General features: G+C 40.7%; 2 protein-coding genes across 2 annotated transcripts; both read right to left on the bottom strand.

Annotated features, from left to right (window-relative positions):
- Positions 1 to 685: 685 nt before the first annotated feature.
- LOC115687325 (pentatricopeptide repeat-containing protein At4g39620, chloroplastic) lies at positions 686 to 4,655 on the bottom strand. Its single transcript, XM_030612834.2, has 3 exons — positions 4,193 to 4,655; positions 2,393 to 3,651; positions 686 to 1,039 (listed from the first exon to the last, which is right to left on the bottom strand). The coding sequence occupies exons 1-2, from the start codon at positions 4,562 to 4,564 to the stop codon at positions 2,542 to 2,544; spliced, it is 1,482 nt and encodes a 493-aa protein (XP_030468694.1). The 5' UTR covers positions 4,565 to 4,655; the 3' UTR covers positions 686 to 1,039; positions 2,393 to 2,541.
- Positions 4,656 to 20,177: 15,522 nt separating this feature from the next.
- LOC115687291 (cytochrome P450 71AU50-like) lies at positions 20,178 to 22,709 on the bottom strand. The gene is made up of 2 exons (XM_030612798.2): positions 21,757 to 22,709; positions 20,178 to 20,925 (listed from the first exon to the last, which is right to left on the bottom strand). Exons 1-2 carry the CDS (start codon positions 22,636 to 22,638, stop codon positions 20,425 to 20,427), a joined length of 1,383 nt encoding a protein of 460 aa, XP_030468658.1. The 5' UTR covers positions 22,639 to 22,709; the 3' UTR covers positions 20,178 to 20,424.
- Positions 22,710 to 23,218: the final 509 nt, after the last annotated feature.

The raw sequence follows: 23,218 nt of genomic DNA, 5'->3' as shown, positions 1-23,218 counted from the left end.
TGTGTTGGTCTCATACCTTCGAAACTGTCTTAAAACTCATCGATTCTGAGTTCTCGGGACTTCTAATACCAAACGTGGAGCCTATCTAATCTCGTTTTCTACCAGTTTCATGGGTTCTCATGTGCACAATGCTAGATGTGATTGGTGATGATTTTTGACACGACATGCTAACGCGGTTAGAGTTCGCGAGTTTGCTTTTATGTTACCCGCCTTTGTCATAATCATTGCGGCCCCGTTTGACACCGGCATTCAATAGGGGCTTGTGTTGTAAAAGGAATTGACCTTTCCCTACACAGGGGAAGTTTTCAGAAGCGCTGAACGGGAAAAGGGACGCTAATCCTACAACTCACATCTGAATGCAATTGAATCTTTCAAATTCTCGAGCTCTTAGCACGTATTCAATCAAATCCATCGACTTAAAATTCAAAGGATCTCTCGTATGCTGCATGGGACCATCGCGTGGGATTTGCGTATTTGGAGTTAACAAAAGGACTTCAATTAAACAGTGGCCACATGTTTAAGAACATGATAGCACAAAACAAAATGTCTTGTGACTCGCTTGTGCTTCAGGCAATAAGTTTTAGATTCCATGATGCAATTGTTCCCTCCTTTTTGGACATATATTCGACGTTTGGTTGTGAATTTTTGTATTCCCACATGATTTCCCTCGTAAACAAACATAAGATATTTCGAACCCATTCCATTTGACTAGTCACTTCTCTCAAGAGTACATCAGGAATACACAAGAACATGAAAAGGAAATCGACAAGATATCAGCTTATGAGCAACATTAGAACATAAAGCACTAGATGGATCATCCTATGAATAAAAATTGGAAGTATGAATCCGAGGGAATTTTTCAAGGATTTTGCAAACTAATGATACATACAGTTGAAGAAAAGCAGCTGCAAGATCCTCCCAAGTCCAGTCAGACCCGATAACATCCGAAATAGCTTTTGTACCATTGAACCCATTGGAAAAAGGTTTACTACATCCACAGAGGTCCGAGCAACACTGCCAATCGCGGCTGAGCAACATTCTGCAGTGAAAGAGCTCAAATGAAGGTCACACAAAGTGATGGAGGCATGATTCATACGAACAGAACCACATGGAGGTCATTCTAAGGACTATGGTCAGAAAGGGAACTTCCAGTGATAAGTCTAATCTTGGGTCACTCAGGATGTCCAAAATATGCGAAACAGCACAACGGGTTTTTCTCAACAGAAGGGCAGCAAAAAAAAAAAAAAAAAAAGAAAAGAAAGAGCTGTTGTGCTAAGTCACGTTCCTATACTGATGTCAACCGACCTCAAATTGAAGTCAAGTAATAAGCTAAAACTTCAACTCAACAAATTAAGGCAAATGCTTGAGATAAGATTGATCAGTCCAAGTCAAGGACAATGGACAGGCTAATTATGTGAAGAGATTATGTGCAAAGGTACCAAAGAAAGTCCATATAGGCCAAAAAACACAATTTAATATCCAATCTAAGTTAGGAGCAGGATTGTGCATGTATTTTGAACAGGGTAATGGTTGAGCTTCAACACGAGATTAGCTCGCCAGCTGAAAAACAAGGAAAAGGAGGATTGCATGTTCAGCAATAGACACTCAGACTGTCTTATTAGCATGAAGAGAAACCCCTAACTTGAGCCACTAAAAAGGGCCATAAAATTGATATTCCCCAATAGCTTGCTTTGCTGGAAGCCCTCGGTATCCTTTGGCCATGCTCCAGATCAACTTTTTCTTTTGACAATAGACTGTTTTCGTCAATTTTTTTGTCAACTAATGCTACAAGAACAAGATACCGACAAACATCAGTTCAAGTTCAGCTGAAACAGATGGCTAGGCTTCTGCCATACTAGATGCTTATATTCTGACATGGAATAGAGTAGATTGATAAACCTGAATATTTAGATATATGCTCAAACAGTCCCACATATTGGCAGATATTAATTGGGTCAAAACAGTTGCGAAAAAGATAAATCAAGATCAAAATACCTATTCCACACTCCAGTTCAGTCATAATTTAAAAACCTTTCTTGGCATTCGCCACTAACTTTAACTGCATGAAAATGCAATAGATATAGGTGAAAATTGAAAGAATGGGCACACAACACTTAAGAGTGTCTTCAACTTTATGTTGGTGTGAACTGACACAAGATCCAAAAGAGAAACCATGTAATGAAAAACTGAGTGCTTAACCCATGAGTACTTAGAAAATCCAGTAAACGTCTTCAGTTCAAGGCATTGTTACACTAATTATTTCAAGAGAAAAAGATCATTAACACAAATATCTGCCACAGTATATTCTTATTTGATTAAGTTTTCAGGACGTAAGCACCATCAAAGACAAAAGAACACAATGCATACTCATATGAAAGCAAGATATGCATACCACTGATACCAGTACCAAAAGAGCAAGTCACATCTCAGAGGATCGGTTGAAGAATTGTTGCTCTGTTCTTGTATTATGAATCTTTCTTGGAGAGCTCCATTAAATGGAGAGAGCTAACCCATATAACCAAATTCACGAGTTAATTCTACTCAAGCCTTGATAGTCGCTTCTGGACTGCTTGAACTCTTTGCACTGTCAGATTTTGGAGAAGCAGGTAGAGACCCAAAAGCACCCAGTGCATCAAGGAAGAATCTTTTGTTGGGTACTATGCCAGCTCTGTCCATACACTCCAGCAGCTTGTCCACAAGCTCCTTTTTCCGAGATTTAGTATATGCCTTGTAGAGAAGTTTATATGTTGATGAATCAGGATTGACCCCAGCAATTCTTGCTGTCTCAAAGAGCAGGTCCGCTTCGATAGGTAGACCGTTCATGCAATAAACGTCAAGCATCGCATTTAAGGTTGATATTTTTGTGTCCTTCCTAGATTCAATCAACTCATCAAATATATCCCGAGCTTTAGAAACACAATCGCAGAACCCATACATCATAATTAGACTCTCATATGTGATGTGGTTTGGTGTGTACTTCATAGCACGCATCCTTTGAAAGACCTGTTCCGCTTTGTCCTTGAGTCTTGCCTTCCCGTAGTTTATGATCATTGAGTTAAATGTAGGCAATGTTGGCTTCTCCTTAGAGCGCAGTAAGCTCTTGAAGACTTGTTCCATCTTCTCAAAGTCCTGCCTCTTCCCATAAGAATCGATCAGCAAATTGAATGTGATAATGTCAGGCTTACATTGATTGCTTTTCATACGAGAAAGCACAGACTCCATTTCTCGGATCATCCCGTTTTTTCCATATGCATCCATCACACCATTGAAAGTATATATGTCGGGCGAAACAATACTTTGGTCGAGGTCCTTGAACAAATCATTGACTTGTTCCACATTTCGAGCTTGAGCAAAAGCTCTCAAAAGGATGTTATAGGTCACGACGTTGGGCTTACAGCGTTCCATTCCCTTCATCTTGCCAAAATAACCAAGAGCTTTGGCCAAAGCCTTTGCTTTGTCACTAGAGTGAAGGTGAGCAGTAATGAGGGCATTGTAAACTGAAGTGTTGGGCCGGCACCCACTGTTTCGCATCTCTGAGAACAGCCACATGGCCATGCGAGTTTGCCCTTTCTTACCCATGACCGAAATTAGCTTTGAATATACACCATTGTCGGCTACATACCAGCGCTGCTTCTGCATCCATCTGAACACCTGAACGCACGTGGCGTAAAGAAGCTGCTCAATCGGGCTAAGGTAAATCCGCACAGAAGTTCAAAATTTATCAAGTAATTTCTTCACGAAGTAATTATGTCATGAGCACCATGCCAGCATAAGGGCAAACCATTTGCTCCCATTTCATCAGATGGGATTATCTTTAGTCACAAAAGCTACATTTGTCAATTACGCATGGAGATGACATGCTTTGCAGCAGGCCACATTATCTGGATTCCTTCTTTACAGACTAATATAAGGACTAAGAGGGGGATGCCAGTGTAAAAACATCTGTTTGCGCACCACACATTCACATAGAACATTCATCACACACCAAACGTGCAAAGGAACGCCACCCTACTTGTCCTAAAAGCTTAAGCCATTTGACCGTACTGATACAGATTACATCCTAGTTTGCCGTCCTCTAACACGAACTTTGAATACCCAGAAGCTGAAATCGCATAAAACAGCCTTTTTGACCCATCAAATATAAAGTCAGAGAGCGAGACAGAGAGGGAGAGAGACCACCACCACCACTGACCTCGAGGCACTGGGTCCATTTATCAGTCTTGCCAAGCTCCTCAAAGAGAAGGAAGCAGTGCTCGGTCCTCACAACCCTCACGTACTTATCCATCGTCTTCAACAGCGGTTCCCTGTCGCTGAACTTCCTCATCAGGACCCTCACCAGATCCTCTGCCTCCGGGTCCACTCTCGCCGCGCTCGCCCATCTCTTGGGCCTCGTCGACAGACAGCGCACGCGGCCTCCGGGTCCCCTCCGGTCGACCAAATTCGGGCGAAGCCATGGATGGGTCAGCTTGCAATTGCGCGAGGAATTCCGGGTGCAAGATGAAGAAGAAGAAGAAGATGGGCAGAGGGAGATAGAAGAGAGCGGCGGTGACAAGTCGAGGGGCATTTCGCAGGTGGGTGCAGGAAGGTCGAGGGAAGCAGAGCGGCCTGGGCAAAGTGAAGGAGAGAGGGGTGATGAGAGACGACTTGACTTCAACTCTGACTAGCTTAGGAGAGAGAGACACGAACGATTTAGGGAACTGTAGATGCTGACACGACATGATAGGCCGACACGACATTTCTTAAGAAATAAAAAGTCTTGATACCTTAGAATACATTATATATTAAATGAATATTTTTATAATTATTATTTTTATGATTGTTTCTCTCAATTTAAATTCACAAATAGAAAAAGAGCCTATAATGAATTTACATTTTGACCCCTTATTTATTGAAAATATTTGAAATTGATCCGTGTGTGTTGAAATGGCGTGTCGAGATGCTGGATTCGGATGTCGCTGGCGTGTCCGGAGCGCTGCCCACGTGTCGGATGTCTGACACCTGTCGACCACGTATCAATCGCGTGTCCGTGTTCGACACACATCCGATACCGACGCGGAGGCCCCCGAAGAATGTTCGTGCTTTCTAGTTTGTTGGTATGGAAATCGAAGGAAACCAAAGAGAAATGATGTAAAAGATTAATTTATATAAATATATAATACGAAGCTCTTTCTTAAAGATTGCCGGTAGAGTCACACATAGGACTCTAATTTGTAAGAATCAGTCATTCTCCTCTCAAGAAGTAATTTTTATTTTTTATTTTTTATTTTTATGCATTCTCTACTCATTTTGCTTGCAATTAGGACTTGTGCTTGCCCCATTTTTTTTTGTCAAAGTAACATTTCATTCATTTTCACAAAAAAATAAGAGAAAAACAACGCAATCCAACTGCAAACCAAGACAAATCCCAGACAGTTTCAAATCAAAACAAGCTCTAGATAACAAAATGAATCATCAGAATAAGGTCAGGGATCACACGCTCGACGAACAAATTTGTGACTTCTTCAAACCAAATTGGCTGGTCGATCACCGAATTTGTCTTCAATAATGAGCACACACCGAAAACTCCATGTATAGCTACGGCTTTGCCTTTTGGCGGTGCACTCCTAGGTTCAGCGTCCCCAACACCATCGCCGTACAGAGTAAAAAGGTTAAATAAGCATATATTTAACGGTGAGAGCGAAACCCTTACGAAGCTCATCTGATCGCCTTTGAAAGGACTTGTACACCAACGAAACATGAGGGAAGCAAAACTTCGAAACATACACACAAAAATCCCATATCTAAACTAGATCGAGATAGAAACCTTTCCGAAATAGGAGAGAGAAGCTTTCGGATCTAGACTAAATCGGAAGAGAAAACTCCCCAAATGGGAGGAAAGCAAGGAAATGAAAATAGAGAACCGAATCAGCCAAAGAAAAATGACTTAGGTTTGAGGATTTTTATTAGGTCCATTGCCAGTTAGAAAATAAGTTACACATTCACAGTTGAATTGACACGTAGAAGAATAAGATCAGAAAACTAACTAGAAGTACACATATCACTCATGTAAAAGTGAATGTGTAACGATTTTCCTACGTTGGCAGTGCACCAAATATTAATCCTAGTTTTAATGAGTTTTAATGTTGCAAATTAGCAATTAGTGAAAGTTTTTACATTTGTTTTAACTTTCATGTGCAGTATTTCCTTATAAGATTTTTTTTATTATTTTCTCTCAATATTAATGTTGTTATTTACATATTAAATGTTCCCATATCATATAATGATTGCAATTAGGTATTTTTTTAAACTTTTATCGAATCACTTTTAATTTAATATGAACTAGAAACTGGATTAATTTTATTCAAAATAGGAAGATTCATATGAAATATGCTAAAAAGACATTTGAAAAGATTCATGTCCATGTAAAATGAGATGATAATCAATTCTCAACGTATAAATAAGCCCCGAACAAAATAGTTTTTTTTTCTGGGTTATTACGAGGATTAATAGCTCATTTGTACAGTTTGTGACAATTTCTGATCAAGACCTAATCTCTTCTTGTTTTATAATTCTCCAATCTCCATTTTAAAGCGAAGCATCAAAGCTAGGCCATAAAAATGATCTAAGTTGGCGACATTTGACCATTATGGTGCGCCTGTTTTTTCACCGAGAACTTTATGACAAAAGAAAATATTTTCTATGGAAATTATGCTAAAGGAAAAATGATTAGTTTCTATTTATTTGCTAGTTCAGAGAAAGTGATTTCCCATTCTAACAATTCCTTGTTAGAAGCGGAAATTGTTTTCTCTCGATCTAAGCTTATTATTTTCAATTAATAAAAAATGTTTTCTATTTATCAATTCGCTTTTCCGTCATCCAAATACTAGAAAGTCAGGAAATAATTTTCTAGAAACAATTTTCCTTTAAAGATATAGATCGTTAGATGAATTTAGTGTCGTAAATTTGCCCATTTTAATTTGTAGAATCCTAGTTATGAATTCCGCTTCTAATGTTAAAAGAATTCCAAATTGTTGGTCCGAATTTGTGTTGACATGATGAGTCATTGGCTCATTTTTCGACATATGTTATAGTCTATGTTTTGACCAGTAAAACGTGCACAGAAATCATCAACTCATTCTTCACAATAAACCATTACCAAGGAAGACAAATGGTCTGAAAATTACACTGATACACACGAAAAAATTAGCAAAAAAGTCATAAATATATAATACTTTTGTTAATTCAGTCTTAAATTTTTTTAATTATGCAAATTGAGTTTTAAATATTTTCATGTTTTGCCGATAAAGTCTATCCGACCAATTTTTGTCGGAAATTGCTAATGTGGAAGCCGGTTGTAGCGTCCTCACTTCGGGGGTTATTGTTGCGAAGTCCCAGGCTCGTCGCCGTCTCGTTTCTTGTATCTTGTTGATACGAGCATGCAGAAACGTGCACAAACAAACTCCCAAACAAAATAATAGCTGGAAATCAGGGAAGTAAACATAACACGCTTCTTTATATAACATCACTACATTTGCAAACTATTTATCTAGCTACATCAAAAGGCTAGGGTATCTCTAGCTCCGCTATGGGCTGCAGTATCCAAAAATGGGATCCCTTCGCTATATGAGGGTACTTATGGGTCAACCATCACCACAATGGGCGTCGCCCCATCGTTTGGCCCAGGTGTCGCCCCATTGTTTGGCCTAGGTGGTCAAACCCGCGAAGGGGGCCGACAAGGTTCCCGTCGAACCAAACATACCAAGCGATATAACGGTATGGAACTAGATTATCAAACCCTTCTTCGACCCATATCGTCGTGGTACATTTACGGGGTGGGCAACATCAGCTTCTACGTCGATAATATTTGTGACTGACACTTCCATATTTATAGGCAATCCAAAATATTCAGGGGGTGGAGTAGCCATACCTATACGTCTGAAAATAAAGGAGCGAGTCAGGGAAAACTCAGTAAGTAAAACCTCTAATTCTCTACTAGGAGGACATCTCATCATCAAGCAAGTACGGCACTCGCAACGTATTGTCGATGGCAGATTAATAGCTATTTCATTACTACACCACGACTACAAACATGTGTCTAGTCTGACCCTCCTTTAATGCATACTTACCCTTGGCTTATCAATAAACACTGGAAACATACTTATGCACATACCGGCACACATGAAAGATTCATTTACTGTCATCCTAGCTCAATAAGGCATCCCGGCTCAACCGAGGTATCCCGGGCCTAGCTTACCCGAGGCATCCGAGCTTAACCCAAGCATCCTGGCTCAACCAAGGCATTCCGGTGCTAGCTTACCGAGGCATCCAGGCTCAACCCAGGTATCCTGGCTCAACCATGGCATCCCGTTCAATGAACGTTGCATCGCCGCCAACGCTATGTGACGACGAGCGCATATTTCCTTTGGTGATCACACAAGGCGCTTCACACAAGTCAATTTCTTATCTTTCTCTTAGCCGATGCATACACAATGTTCATGGGTGTGCTCAAACGAGTGTGTGTGTGTTATGACCCTCACAATATAGTATGCCGGGAGCAATCCTTGATTCGTGGCTTGAACTGAACGCCTAGCACGGATCCCCGCATCGAGCAAGACTTGGAATCGGCACGCCTCAATGCCGACAAGGCCTTGCAGCTTGGTTTATCTCGCCTTAATGTTGATTCCAAGCCGAGCGAACCTCAACCTTGTCTCTAGGCGTGAACGCACTTAAACATGCCACATGAGCAAACCATAGAAAAGAATATCATAATGTGTTCTGGTTCTCACAGGTGAGCACACAACTAAACTCGACGACGTAGCCTATCGCCCTAGCTAAGAGTTAGGAATCCTACTTACCTAGAGATGAACTAGAGAGGGCTTGGCCAAAAGAGAGGAGGTAGGCGTGCAAGAGGGTGAAGGTGAGAAAGTGAGCCAAAGGGTGGAAATGAAAGAGGGGGTCCTTCTATTTATAGGCTCCATCCTCATCATTGCTTGTCCAAATGGCCCAATAGGTTTTCTTGAAGTGGCATGCCTACTAGATAGAGTGGCAAATCTATTGGATGAGTGGCATGGCATGCCTACTAGGGAGATATGGCATGCCTATTGAAATGGTGTGACATCCTAAGTTTTTAGGGGAATTATGGAAGGCCAATGTGTGCCATTCCAATTGGTATACCTAAGCCATGAGTCATTTGCTTCTTCTCAAAGCCAAATTTTTGGGCATCATTACCAAATTTTCATAATGCCACCTAAGAGGATGATTCACCCATTGCATTTAATGACCAATGTTCTAGAGTCTTCTATTATGTCCATTTTCAAAGAATATAGGAAACATTGGAATTAGGCCATTGGAAGCACTAACTTAGCTGGGTAAGAGTTTCTCATGTTCATCCACGATTGACCATGCCTACTAAACCGAGGTTCGTAGTCGAATCACCATTGGATGAGGCTAGTTATGGCCAAATTTGCCTGGCATGGCTAAGTTGGTGGCCCATATCATAGGCTCCGTACCCAGCACTGGCCAGGCGTAGGGCCGGGCTGACCGAGCACATGGCCCGTTGTGACATCCGAAAATTTCGTAACAATAAGTAATTGACGTTGGGAATTTTCTATGTTCGAAGATGATATTTGGATTATAAAGCTAAGTATTATTTAAGTTAATATTCTTGCGGACGCGTAAAAAATCGTTGTTGGATTGTAAATCGCGAAGCGCAGATTCGGAAACGTAATCGCCCCGAGCTCGTCGTAATTAAAATCTTAAACGTTGTTGTGTGCGATAATCGTAGTGCGGTATTAATTAATTTACTGTTGTTTTGGGAATTTAGTGGGTAATATTATTATTGGTTAATTTTGATTAAGTAGTGTTAGTCTTTTATTCTAAATTGCCGTTAAGGAAAAGGGGGAGATATTCTCTCAAAATATCTCTTCTGGACTCCTCTTCTCTCACGTGACTATTGAAGGAAAGGTTGATCGAATGCCATTTGTCCCCTTGAGCTAGACACCTAGCCTAAGTAATCATTTTCCTTGGCCACCACTCCTTTCCTAATTTCTTACACCTGGCCATGATGGAAAGAGAAGATGCCACCCGTGAGTGCATTGTAATTATCCACCCCTTCGTCTACTCCTCTGTTTCATTTATCTGGGTATCACCGAAGGAAAATTTTACCAAATCGTAACTCATTTCTTCACTTTTTACTTTCACTATCACCGATCCAGAATTTTCGAGAAAGCTTTAACTTTTGGGTGTTCAAATTCTGCGCAAGGTAAGTGAAAACTTTATGTTTAAGCTAAGTAAATCTACTTGGCACTTTTAACTTGGTTGCTTGAGAAAGGTTATTTTGATGTGCAATAGTGAGGTTGTGATGATGGTTGAATCTGTTTTGCTGGTTCTGTGCACGTTCAAATGGATGTGATTTGTTTTCTTAAAGTATGGTGAAAATCGGCAAGTAAAACGATTAAATCTGATCGTGTAAGTGTTATCTTTGAGGTGATTGTTAGATTCTTCTTATTGGTTTATGTATGTTTAAAAAGGGTAGAAAATCGTTTTACTGAATGCGAAGTATATTATGTGAGTAGGATTAATGATTCTGTATATCTTTGAAACTGCTTAGACTTTACTATCAAAATCTGGTTCTGTGTACCTTTTAAACTGCTCAGACTTTACTGTCAAAAAAATCTAATTGTGTATACTTTTTAAACTGTTCAGACTTTACTTCAGAGTTTACCGCCCAGACTTTACTACTCAGACTTTTCGTTCAGACTTTACCTTCAGACTTTAGCTTTGTGAGTCTGAACCCGCTTGTGAGTCTAAACCCGCTTCTGAGTTTGAATTCGCTTATGAGTATGAACCCGCTTCTGAATCTGAATTCGCTTCTGAGTTTGAACTCGCCTCTGAGTCTGAATTCGCTTATGAGTCTGAACCCGCTTTTGAATCTGAATTCGCTTCTGAGTTTGAATCCGCTTCTGAGTCTGAATTTGAACCCGCTTCTGAATCTGAATTCGCTTCTGAGTTTGAACCCGCTTCTAAGTTTGAATTCGCTTCTGATTCTGAACCCGCTTTTGCTTCTGAACTTCCTTCTGAGTCTGAACTTGCTTCTGATGACAGAACCGATTTTGCTTCTGATGATCCGAACTTGCTTCTAATGACTCGAATTTGCTTCTGAACCCGAATTTGCTTATGAGCTGAGTTTGCTTCTGAGTTTGAAATGTATTGCTTTATATTTAATTGCTCGGATGATGCATTTCATGATTTTAAAGTACAAAACCGTGATGGCTCGGTATGGGACGGGCCAAAGCGGACTTTTGCATGTAAATACTTGGTTGTCATGGCTAGCATGAGAATAATATTAATTCCGTCGCCCATTTAGTGGTGCGTGACGATGCCCCATGTGTCGGGATGCCCCGGGGAGTGTTTCGGGATGCCTCGGGAGTCGAGATGCCCCATTGGTCGGGATGCCCCGGGTGTGTGCCGGGATGCCTCGAAGTTGAGATGCCCCGTTGGTCGGGATGCCCCGGGAGTGTTCGGGAGGATGAAGTAATGAACCTAATTGCATGAGCATGAATATTTTACTTCATATGCTTGTGGTTGAGTGAAAGTATTGTGAAATGTGGCATTGCTCAGACTTTGTGGCATATTCAGACGGTAAAGGTATAACATGTATTCGAATTCTATGCATACTGTTTATTATGCATGTGGTTATGCCAGGTGAAGTGGTAAGCTAATTTTCCTAACTTAAAACTAGAGACTTCATTTACTGGGCCTCGGCTCATCCCATTATTTTTCAGACATGTAGGAATGGACAATCCGCTACCAATGCTTGCTAGTTTTTCCCTAAATACTATGAATGCCAGGACGTTGATATGCTTGTCTCGAGGGCGGATATAGTTTGTACTAGATGTATATCTACTATATGGGTTGATGCGGGATAAAGGTTGATATGAAGGCGACGACATCTATGACTCGTTGTAAAGTCCACTTTTGTACGGGCCGTCTTTGGAGTAAATTGTAGTATGGAGATAGGCAACCTCGACCTATCCAGATGTTTGTTCTTTGTGATTTTATGATGTATTGTCTGGACTTGTAATTCTCACAAGTGTTGTTAATGAGAAGCAAAAGTATTTTGACAAAACTTGTTCAGACTTTGACTTCCGCTGGCCATTTTATTAATAATATTAATTGGTACGTGTTGCGCGTGACGTTTTGGGGCGTCACATCCTGTTTGGTATCAGAGCAGGTTTTACCCATGGAGTGATAAGGTGCGCTTAGAATTTGGAGTAGTAGACTTAGGTCGCGCGAGTGTAGAAAATCAAGTGCATGTGTTTGCTCTTGATTGATTTTGCGCTATAAGTAACTTCTGTTACTTATTAGTTAGTGGCTAAGTAAGCAATATATGTAGGTATCGCAAGATGAGTTCGGATAGCAACGCAGAAAAGGATCCTCGGTTGGAAGGAATCCTTCAAGTGCTTGCCAATGTCGGAAGTCTAATGGAGAAGCAGGAACTACAACGAGCTGTCTCTAGCTCTGGTAATGGTGAACGTCGTTTACAAAGTTTGATTGAACAATTTTTGAAGCTGAAACCACCCTGGTTTGCTTGAACTAAAAATCCTGAAGAGGTAAAATCGTGGATCGATGAGATGGAGAAGATAGTCAATCTGCTAGATTGTAATGACACTGATAAAATAGCCCTAGCTGAATATCAACTTCAAGAAAATGCCAGACATTGGTGGAAGGCCTCCAAGGAAACTATGATTTCAACTGACACTATCGTAACTTGGGATGGTTTTGTCAAGGCAATTTTCTGGAAATATTTCTCGGATTATGCCCGGGATAGGAAGGTAATGGAATTTATGCAACTCAAACAGAATGACCTAACTGTGGATCAGTATGAAGCCAAATTTACAGAACTTTCAAGGTTTGCCCCCGAGTTGGTAGAAGACAGGGAAGACAAAGCCAAGAGATTTTGGGATGGCTTGAGATCAAATATCAGGAATAAGCTAGTGCCCTTAAATCCGAAAGATTATAATGAGTTGTACGAACACGCACGACTTGTGGAAAAAGATTTGGCGGAGTCAGCAGAGACAACATAGACTTCCCAGGCGCGACCTAATTGCCAAATTTTTCCAACCTAATTTTCATCGTGACAAGAGACCTGTGCATATTAGGAAGAGGCCATTTGTTCCAAATAAAAGGAACAATGTTGGAGGTCTTGGATTCACACGGAACAAACGACCGACGATGCATATGCAGTCTCTTAATAATACCTGTCGTACTTGCGGGAAGCAACATGGAAATGCACCATGCATGAGTCTAAGGGTTTGTTATGGATGTAGACAGCGTGGCCACATATTAAGGGAATGTCCATTGGTACAACAGCCGCAGCAACGAATTGTGCCTGCACTTCAGGTGCAGCAGCCACCACAAAACCAAGACCCGCTGCAAGAAAATTACCAGAGACCACCCGCTCAAGGAAAAGTTTATACAGTTACTCAGGAAGATGCCGAGGCTTCTAAAACCATTATATCATGTATGCTCTCCGTGTGCAACTATGTGGATTAAAACCTAAGTTGCTTGAAGTGCCTCTAAATGTCTCAACATCTTTAATGGACACTGTTATGTCTAACCTGACTTGTTTGGATTGTAAGATTTCGATAGGAGAATGAAGTCAGATGGTAGACTTGGTGGTGTTAGTTATGTATGATTTTGACCTTATTATAAGGATGGATTGACTTCTTAAACAACGAGCCAATGTGGATTATCATGGGAAGGAAATTCAGTTTAACCCACCGGACCAACCTAGTTTTGAATTCTTTGGGAATGCAGTGAATCTATCTGTAATGCTTATTTCCATACTCGAAGTGCATTAACTTTTGAATGATGATGGGCAAGGATATCCAGCGGTAATAAGTGACCAGAAAAGAAGTTAAAGGTACAAGTGTAGAAATTGCTTGATAGAGGATTTATTGGACCAAGTGATACCCCTTGGAGTGCACCGGTGTTGCTTGTGAAGAAGAAGGATGGACCGTTATGTGTATGCTTTGACTATAGGCACTTGTAGATTATTCGATAAGTGATGATTTTTAGAATCGAAGAGATAATTTTTGGAGATACGAGGATGCTAGTATTAGTTAATTTGCATCGTGGCAATGATGGATTTTAGAGGTGTTAAGCTTGAATTTTAAGCTCATATGGTGTGTGATGATCTTTTGGGTGTTTAGATGTTATTCGCCAAGAAAGTCTTAGAATGAAATGGAGGTGTTTTAATCATTGGTGGAATTAGATGGATTGGTTAAGACATGATATGTATAAAGTAAGTTATGATTTTGGAAACTAAGTTATGATCGATTGAGTTAGGTTGCGATCTCCTATTGGAAAAGGAGAATCTATATTAAAAATATTGATGTATTGCTGGAAGATACTTAGTTTGATAAATTATGATCTTGGGAGTTATAAGCTTAAATTGTAACGTGTGGTGAAATCTCACTTGTGGTTTGTAGGTTGAGGTGATAGGCATGATCTTTATGATTGTAGGATGCAACTTGATTTTTTTAACAGTTTTGAGGAATTAGAAAACATGAATTATACCCTCTTCAAGGAAAAGAGATGGACGCTTAAGATGTAATCTTAGAAGTGATAAGTATGAATGATGATTCTCGAGGTATAGAACTTGAGGAGCATTGAATGGAATATAGGTAAGTTCTTATCTTTGGGCGATCTGAGGAATTGAAGTTATTCAATTAGGTGTTGATCATTTAAGTGATAATATTCACATTAAGATTTGTGGAATTGAGGAAGACCTTTTATTCTGATGATTTGGAAGATAATAGTTACTCATGTCTAAGAGATGATCTTTTAAATAGCGAACAAAGACAAGTTCTTGTTTTGGTGGAATCAAACTTCATAGAGACAAATATGGAAATTGCTTAGGGAGATTTCTGATTCTGACTTTAGGAGAGATATAAGTAACTCGACGAGTGTAATGGCTACTCTTAGAATTGAACCAGAGATTATGTAAAGGATTAGGATAACGCAGCAATCAGATCCTATGATTTCAAGGATTCGCAAAGAAGTAGTAGAAGGTAGAAAGATAAGATTTTCAAGTGTCCGAGGATGAAATAGTAGGGTTTCATGGGCTTATTGCGAAGCTAAAGAGGAAGGACTTAAGAACGAGAGGTTGTTAGAAGCACATCGAAACAATTATAGTGTACATCCAGGAAATATGAAAATGTATCAGAACTTCTACCAACACTATTGGTGGAATGGAATAAAGGTTGATATCGCCGAACATGCCCGAAATATTTGACATGTCAACAAGTGAAAGTAGAACTCCTATCTATTGAAGTGAAGTCGGCGAAAAGAAATTAATAGAACCGGAGTTAACACGAATCACTTCAGATACTGTAAAAGTGAATCGGAATCGACTTAAAACTGCCCAATAGAGTTATGCGGATAAACGTCAAAGACCATTAGAATTCAACGTTGGTGAATATGTATTTTTGAAAGTATCACCGATAAAAGGAGTATCGCAATTTGGAAAGAAAGGCAAGCTAAGTCTAAGGATTATAGGGCCTTTTGAAATTCTTGAGTAAATCGGTAACTTGACCTACCGTTTAGCCCTACCACCCAGACTTTTCAATATTCACGATGTTTTCCATGTATCTATATTAAGGAAATATGAACCAGACACTACTCATGTATTGGATTTTGAGACGATCGAGGTAGACGAAAGAATAAATTATGTGGAGAAACCAGTACAGACCTTGGATCGAAAAGAACAAGTTCTGAGAAACAAGATCATTCAGTTGGTCAAGGTCTTGTGGCAATATCATGAGATGGAAGAAGCAACGTGGGAAAGTGAAGAGGATATGTGACGCAAATATCCACATCTTTTTGAGAGATCATGTACCTTTGAATTTTGAGGACGAAATTTCTTAAGGGAGGAAGAGTTGTGACATCCGAAAATTTCGTAACAATAAGTAATTGACGTTGGGAAATTTTTATGTTCGAAGATAATATTTGGATTATAAAGCTAAGTATTATTTAAGTTAATATTCGTGCGGACGCATAAAAAATCGTTGTTGGATTGTAAATCGCGAAGCGCAGATTCGGAAACGTAATCACCCCGAGCTCGTCGTAATTAAAATCTTAAACGTTGTTGTGTGCGATAATCGTAGTGTGGTATTAATTAATTTACCGTTGTTTTGGGAATTTAGTGGGTAATATTATTATTGGTTAATTTTGGTTAAGTAGTGTTAGTCTTTTATTCTAAATTGCCGTTAAGGAAAGGGGGGAGATATTCTCTCAAAATATCTCTTCTGGACTCCTCTTCTCTCACGTGACTATTGAAGGAAAGGTTGACCGAATGTCATTTGTCCCCTTGAGCTAGACACCTAGCCTAAGTAATCATTTTCCTTGGCCACCACTCCTTTCCTGATTTCTTACACCTGGCCATGTTGGAAAGAGAAGATGCCACCCGTGAGTGCATTGTAATTATCCACCCCTTCGTCTACTCCTCTGTTTCATTTATCTGGGTATTACCGAAGGAAAATTTTACCAAATCGTAACTCATTTCTTCACTTTTTACTTTCACCATCACCGATTCAGAATTTCCGAGAGAGCTTTAACTTTTGGATGTTCAAATTCTGCGCAAGGTAAGTGAAAACTCTATGTTTAAGCTAAGTAAATCTACTTGGCACTTTTAACTTGGTTGCTTGAGAAAGGTTATTTTGATGTGCAATAGTGAGGTTGTGATGATGGTTGAATCTGTTTTGCTAGTTCTGTGCACGTTCAAATGGATGTGATTTGTTTTCTTAAAGTATGGTGAAAATCGGCAAGTAAAATGATTAAATCTGATCGTGTAAGTGTTATCTTTGAGATGATTGTTAGATTCTTCTTATTGGTTTATGTATGTTTAAAAAGGGTAGAAAATCGTTTTACTGAATGTGAAGTATATTATGTGAGTAGGAATGATGATTCTGTATATCTTTGAACTGCTTAGACTTTACTGTCAAAATCTAGTTCTGTGTACCTTTGAAACTGCTCAGACTTTACTGTAAAAAAAATCTGGTTCTATATACTTTTTAAACTGTTCAGACTTTACTTCAGAGTTTACCGCCCAGACTTTACTGCTCAGACTTTTCGTTCAGATTTTACCTTCAGACTTTAGCCTTGTGAGTCTCGAACTTGCTTGTGAGTCTCGAACCCGCTTCGAGTCTCAATTCCGCTTCTCAGTCCGAACCCGCTTCCGAGTCCGACCCGCTTCGAGTTTGAACCCGCCTCCGAGTTTGAATTCGCTATGAGTTTGAACCCGCCTCGAATCTCGAATTCGCTTTTGAGTTTAAACCCACTTCTGAGTCTGAATTTGAACCCGCTTCTGAATCTGAATTCCCTTATGAGATTAAACCCGCTTTTGAGTTTGAATTCGCTTCTGATTCTGAACCCGCTTCTGCTTCTAAACTTCCTTCTGAGTCTGAACTTGCTTCTGATGACCGAACCGATTTTGCTTCTAATGATCCGAACTTGCTTCTCATGACTTGAATTTGCTTTTGAACCCGAATTTGCTTATGAGCTGAGTTTGCTTCTGAGTTTGAAATGTATTGCTTCATATTTAATTGCTCGGATGATGCATTTCATGATTTTAAAGTACAAAACCGTGATGGCTCAGTATGGGACTGGCCAAAGCGGACTTTTGCATATAAATACTTGGTTGTCATGGCTTGCATGAGAATAATATTAATTTCGTCGCCCATTTAGTGGTGCGTGACGATGCCCCGTGTGTCGGGATGCCCCATAGGTCGGGATGCCCCGGGGAGTGTTTCGGGATGCCTCGGGAGTCGAGATGCCCCGTTGGTCGGGATGCCCCGGGTGTGTGCCGGGATGTCTCGGAGTTGAGATGCCCCGTTGGTCGGGATGCCCCGGGAGTGTTCGGGTGGATGAAGTAATGAACCTAATCGCATGAGCATGAATGTTTTACTTCATATGCTTGTGGTTGAGTGAAAGTATTGTGAAATGTGGCATTGCTCAGACTTTGTGGCACATTCAGACGGTAAAGGTATAACATGCATTCGAATTCTATGCATACTGTTTATTATGCATGTGGTTATGCCAGGTGAAGTGGTAAGCTGATTTTCCTAATTTAAAACTAGAGACTTCATTTACTGGGCCTCGGCTCATTTCATTATTTTTCAGACATGTAGGAATGGACAATCCACTACCAATGCTTGCTGGTTTTTCCCTAAATATTATGAATGCCAGGATGTTGATATGCTTGTCTCGAGGGCGGATATAGTTTGTATTAGATGTATATCTACTATATGGATTGATGCGGGATAAAGGTTGATATGAAGGCGACGACATCTATGACTCGTTGTAAAGTTTACTTTTGTACGGGCCGTCTTTGGAGTAAATTGTAGTATGGAGATAGGTAACCTCGACCTACCCAGATGTTTGTTCTTTGTGATTTTATGATGTATTGTCTGGACTTGTAATTCTCACAAGTGTTGTTAATGAGAAGCAAAAGTATTTTGACAAAACTTGTTCAGACTTTGACTTCCGCTGGCCATTTTATTAATAATATTAATTGGTACGTGTTGCGCGTGATGTTCTGGGGCGTCACACTGTGCTTGTCCTGGCTCGTGGCCTTGCGACAGGATCTACGAGCTGGCCGGGCACATGGCCGATGCCTGTCTTGGCTCGTGGCCTTACGGCAGGGTCCAAGTCCTAGCACATTGCCGGCTCATGGCCTGGCATAAGACCAGGCTCATGCCTTGGCACATGGCTTAACAGCAGGGTCGCTGAGCCAATTCGTGATCGATCCACGATCGGTCCGAGACCCATCCCAAGTGGCCCATGGCCAGTTCATGACCGGTCCATGGCTAAGCACATTTGGTCCGTGGCCGACTCTCGGTTGTCATGTAGTTGTGTGGAATCGATCGTTCCGTGACTGACACACCGTTGCACGGATCGATCCATGGTTGTCCGCAGTCGATCCATGATCGTCCATCGATCTGTGGTGATACGTGACCGTCCCACGACCAACCCTTATGGTCGAATAGCTTGGGTCACTTGCGTGGTCATTGGATTGGTTCACTGCCGATCCATCGATCATTCTAGGGCCGATCCGTCGATTAGGCCATGGTTGATCCCTTCCTCACCCTTCCGATCAGGTTAATCGATCCATGACCGTCCCTTGGATTGGTCCATGGCCGATTTCCCCCACTATCGGCACATCAGTTCCATAGCCATTTTCCATGGGCAGAATCATGGATGTTACACCGGCTGTTCTACATGGCATGGCCAGTGCCGACGTGGATATTTTTAAATAATATTTATTTATTTTTATAACTTTTTATGGTTTTTCTTTTTCTTTTTTACTTTTTTTTGTTTTTTCGGAGTGAGGGTTGGAGAGAGCGCGCGAGCCCTCACCCAAATCTAGTGAGGGCTGTGATACCCCTACTAGATAGAGGCCAGGAGAGGGCTTGGCGGCGCTCGTTGACCCCGGGCGAGGGTGTTGCGGTCCTTGCCAGGTCTGGACGAGGGCTCGTGCGTCCTCGCGTGGCCACAACAAGGGCCACGAGCCCTCGCCAACCTTACCCTGTATCAGCGAGAGTCACCGGCTGTCACTCCAAATTAAAAAAAAAAAGGTAAAGTAAAGGAAAAACAAAGAGAAAAAGATTCAAAAAAATCATTAAAAATGCCCACCTCAGTGCTTGCTATGCCACATAGGATAACCGGCATCCATGTCAATAATTTTTAACCAAAATTGATTGGATAGACTCAATTAGCAAAACGTGAAAATGTTTAAGATTCAATTGACATAATTAAAAGATTTAGAACTTAATTGGCAAAAGTGCAATAGAGTTAAGCATAGTCTGATGCGTCATATTTTCCCGATATGCATGCGTCACAAAACATTAAGATTAAATGGATAATGGAGCTTGGAGAGTAATTTCAACGACTGAAAGGACAACATAATTGGGAGTTTTACCCTCATATATTGTTGCATGTTGCCTTTATGCAGTGCAAATACATAATAATTTAAGGATGAGTATGTGGTACACAGATTGCACGCGTAATTACTTTTGGGCACACATTTCCATTATCACTGACATAGATAGTTACAGTTTTAGGAATTAACTAACTTTCCACATCACCATAATTTAAATGCATCTTAGGTCTTCCATTTATGATGTTGTAAACTAATATAGTGAATATCAAAAAGTGAATCATAATAGAACGACAAAGTTCATATCATCTCATATTAACACAATCCACTTGAATTCTAACTTATTATTTACCTACTTCATAAGATAGGTTGATTGGGAATGGTCCCTAATCATCAGTTTCTAGGCGAAACGAAGGTATGGCCGCTAGATGCTTAGCTCGAGGGATTGTAAGACCGAACTCTTCATTCATGTCGAGTTCGGACGGTAACATACCATCCGGAAGCTCTCAATCAAAGCAATGGGCAAGTTGTGCCAATACCAGCCGGATCACAGTTAGACCTAATTGCATCCCGGGGCATCCTCTACGACCAGACCCAAATGGCAAAAGTTGAAAGTCGTGTCCCCGAACGTCAATGCTTGTCCCTTCAAACCTCTCTGGGATGAACTTTTCAGGGTCACCCCAAATGTGTGGATCTCTTCCGATTGCCCATACATTCACAAGGACCCTAGACTTACGCGGTATGTGGAAGCCGTTGACCGTGCAGTCCTCAATCGACTCGTGTGGAAGAAGCAACGGGACTGGCGGATGTAGCCGGAGGGTCTCTTTGACGACCATGTCTAGGTAGTCCAAGCTCTCTATGTCTGGTTCCTCCACTATTCTATTCATGCCCACAACTTTCTTTAGTTCATGCTGAAGTTTCTTCATCACTTGCGGATGTCTTAGGAGCTCGGACATTGCCCACTCTATTGCTGTAGCTGAAGTGTCTATGGAGGCCGCCATCATGTCCTACATACAGAAACCAATCATTACGAGGGGTGTCAAATGAATGGCCTGCGTGTTTTGGATTCTTTCACACTTTCCTTGTCGATCAAACATCATCTACTCAACTTGCGTTGGAAGACGAACTATACATGTGCCTTGCGAAGCATTGATTTCACAAAGAGACAATAATGTTCTCGAATGTAAGCCTTCTAGATGTCCTAATATCTCATCCACTTGGTTGAACGGTCGATAGACATTTGCTAAACTTCATAAGACTATTCAAAGACAACACTGAAAAACTGTAAAGCATTTAAGTCACTAAACCGTTTATTCATCTCAAAACTTAAGTATTTAGATAATGATCTTTCGCCTCAAAACAGTGCTTTCGTCGCCCTTTATTGGCCGGATTGCGATACGTGTCCAAAAAATGAGTTTACCGTATCCAATCAACCTCCGAAACTAATACCAAATCACCCACTCTCTCTGCTCTCCCTCGTTGAATCTCATGAATTTGATCAGGGATGGGACACTGGTTAAGATAGAGACCGCATTCATAAGAATCTTATTATAAGATCACCGCTTAATGATTGTCTCAGAAACTTTGGAAATCTACTAAAAACAAAACGAAAATATCTTGGGAAAGGTATAAAAAAACAAAAGGGCCCAATTTTTTACACGGCAGGGCAAGGTTAGGAGGATTATGGGTTGAACTAGGATAAATTCTCTATATCTTTAGTAATAATTCCTTAATGTGTGTGACATGGGGACTATCATGCATAGTGGCGGTATTCGTGTGTCCGAAGAATCTGGTGTACCTCGTTATTGAAAAAGAAAATGAGCTCAACAATTAATTACCAGCATTATGGATTTGAGATGGGGCCTGTCAATATGGTACTCGCCTTCATTAGATCCCATGAAACCCAGCATGACGTCAACAAAGTCTTTTCTCTGCCCTTCCTCTTTCTTGTACTCCAAGTGCTCCTCAATGATCTTCTCAAAGAAGGCATCAAACACTTTGCTCACAGCTTTCATGCGCCGGGTTAACCCTTGAAGATCAAGCGAAGCAATATATGGAATATAATCTCCAATGTTTGGCGTCGCGGCCAATATCATCCCTTTTTGAATCATAGCCTTAAACCCCCTCTCATCGAACTCCTCATCCATGTACTTCTTTCCGAATATCATTCGGCAATTCATGTCGGCGCTCAGCGATGAGATCTTTCCGCTCAGATCAACGGCAGAGCGGTCGAGAGATGCGTCTTTGAGAATACGTACCAACAAGCCAACCTCTTCTTTTCGAATGGACTTGAAGGAATTGACCTTGTCATTACTAAGAAGCTCCAAAGTGCACATCTTTCGGATGTTCCTCCAGCACGGACCATAGGGCGAAAAAGACAAGTTTCTTTGTTCATAAGCCATGTGCTTCATGGCTTCTTGCAGCGGTCGGCTTGCGAAAACAAGATCGTGGGTCTTGAGGAATAGCTCGGCCGCTTCAGGCGACGAGACGACAATTGTGGGCACAAACCCTAAACGCAAGTACATGATGGTTCCATACTTTTGAGCTAATTTGTGTAGGTCGTGGTGAGGATTCTGTCCTAACAAAGGGAGGTTTCCAAGAATTGGAAACCCTCGCGGGCCAGGAGGCAATTTCTTCTTGCTCTGTGTTTTCCATAGCAAAGATCGCAACAAGAGATGAGCAAGGAAAGTGAAGGCGAGTGTCATCCATATCCAAGCCATTGGAGGTGGTTCTTTGGAAGCAAGGGGAGTGGAAGAGGGGTGATGGGTTTTTCGTTCGATGTGTAGACAAAAATACTAGCAGGAGATGGACCCGCGGCTAAAAATGGACAAAATCTACTGCTACATAAGGACAAAAATCATAGATGTGTAGGGTTGGGCGATATCACTAATTGTCAACCATCCTTAATCACTATCACGTTGCTTTAGCTAAGATAAGATATTTAACAAAAAATATTGAAGGATATCGTAGTAATTTTCCTATTTCTCACTTTTCTCTGCTCTCCGGTTATCTCCTTTACTTTCCTTTTATATTAAGCAAACTACCCATGCATCCCATACGTTCTTATGGTGTATGTATACAAAAATATATGTTTTGTGTACTAATTTATTTACTACTGTGAATCATTTTAATAACTAGTCACTTAAACATCGTTGGAGAAGACCACTATAGTTATTCAATTTAGGGGTCTTATACAATTCTTTAACTTCTGTCTTATTTTGTCCATTTTTCTAATCATTTGAAATATAGAAATGACTATCGTTTTAACGTTGTATGTTTAAAAATTAAATTCCAATTTAA

The sequence above is a fragment of the Syzygium oleosum genome, unplaced genomic scaffold, assembly GCF_021117445.2.
Source record: "Syzygium oleosum isolate NSW1041296 unplaced genomic scaffold, Sole_v2.1 Sole_v2.26, whole genome shotgun sequence".
In the NCBI taxonomy this organism is placed as follows: domain Eukaryota; kingdom Viridiplantae; phylum Streptophyta; class Magnoliopsida; order Myrtales; family Myrtaceae; genus Syzygium; species Syzygium oleosum.
The sequence above is the reverse complement of the archived record's forward strand: the minus strand, read 5'-3'. Positions and strand labels throughout refer to the sequence as shown.

Excerpts from the sequence above, each read along its gene's own strand:
- LOC115687325 (XM_030612834.2), bottom strand. The coding sequence starts at position 4,564 with ATGCCCCTCGACTTGTCACCGCCGCTCTCTTCTATCTCCCTCTGCCCA. Across the intron at positions 3,652-4,192 it reads AATGGACCCAGTGCCTCGAG|GTGTTCAGATGGATGCAGAA; the intron begins GTCAGTGGTGGT and ends ACGTGCGTTCAG.
- LOC115687291 (XM_030612798.2), bottom strand. The coding sequence starts at position 22,638 with ATGGCTTGGATATGGATGACACTCGCCTTCACTTTCCTTGCTCATCTC. Across the intron at positions 20,926-21,756 it reads ATCTCAAATCCATAATGCTG|GACATGATGGCGGCCTCCAT; the intron begins GTAATTAATTGT and ends TTCTGTATGTAG.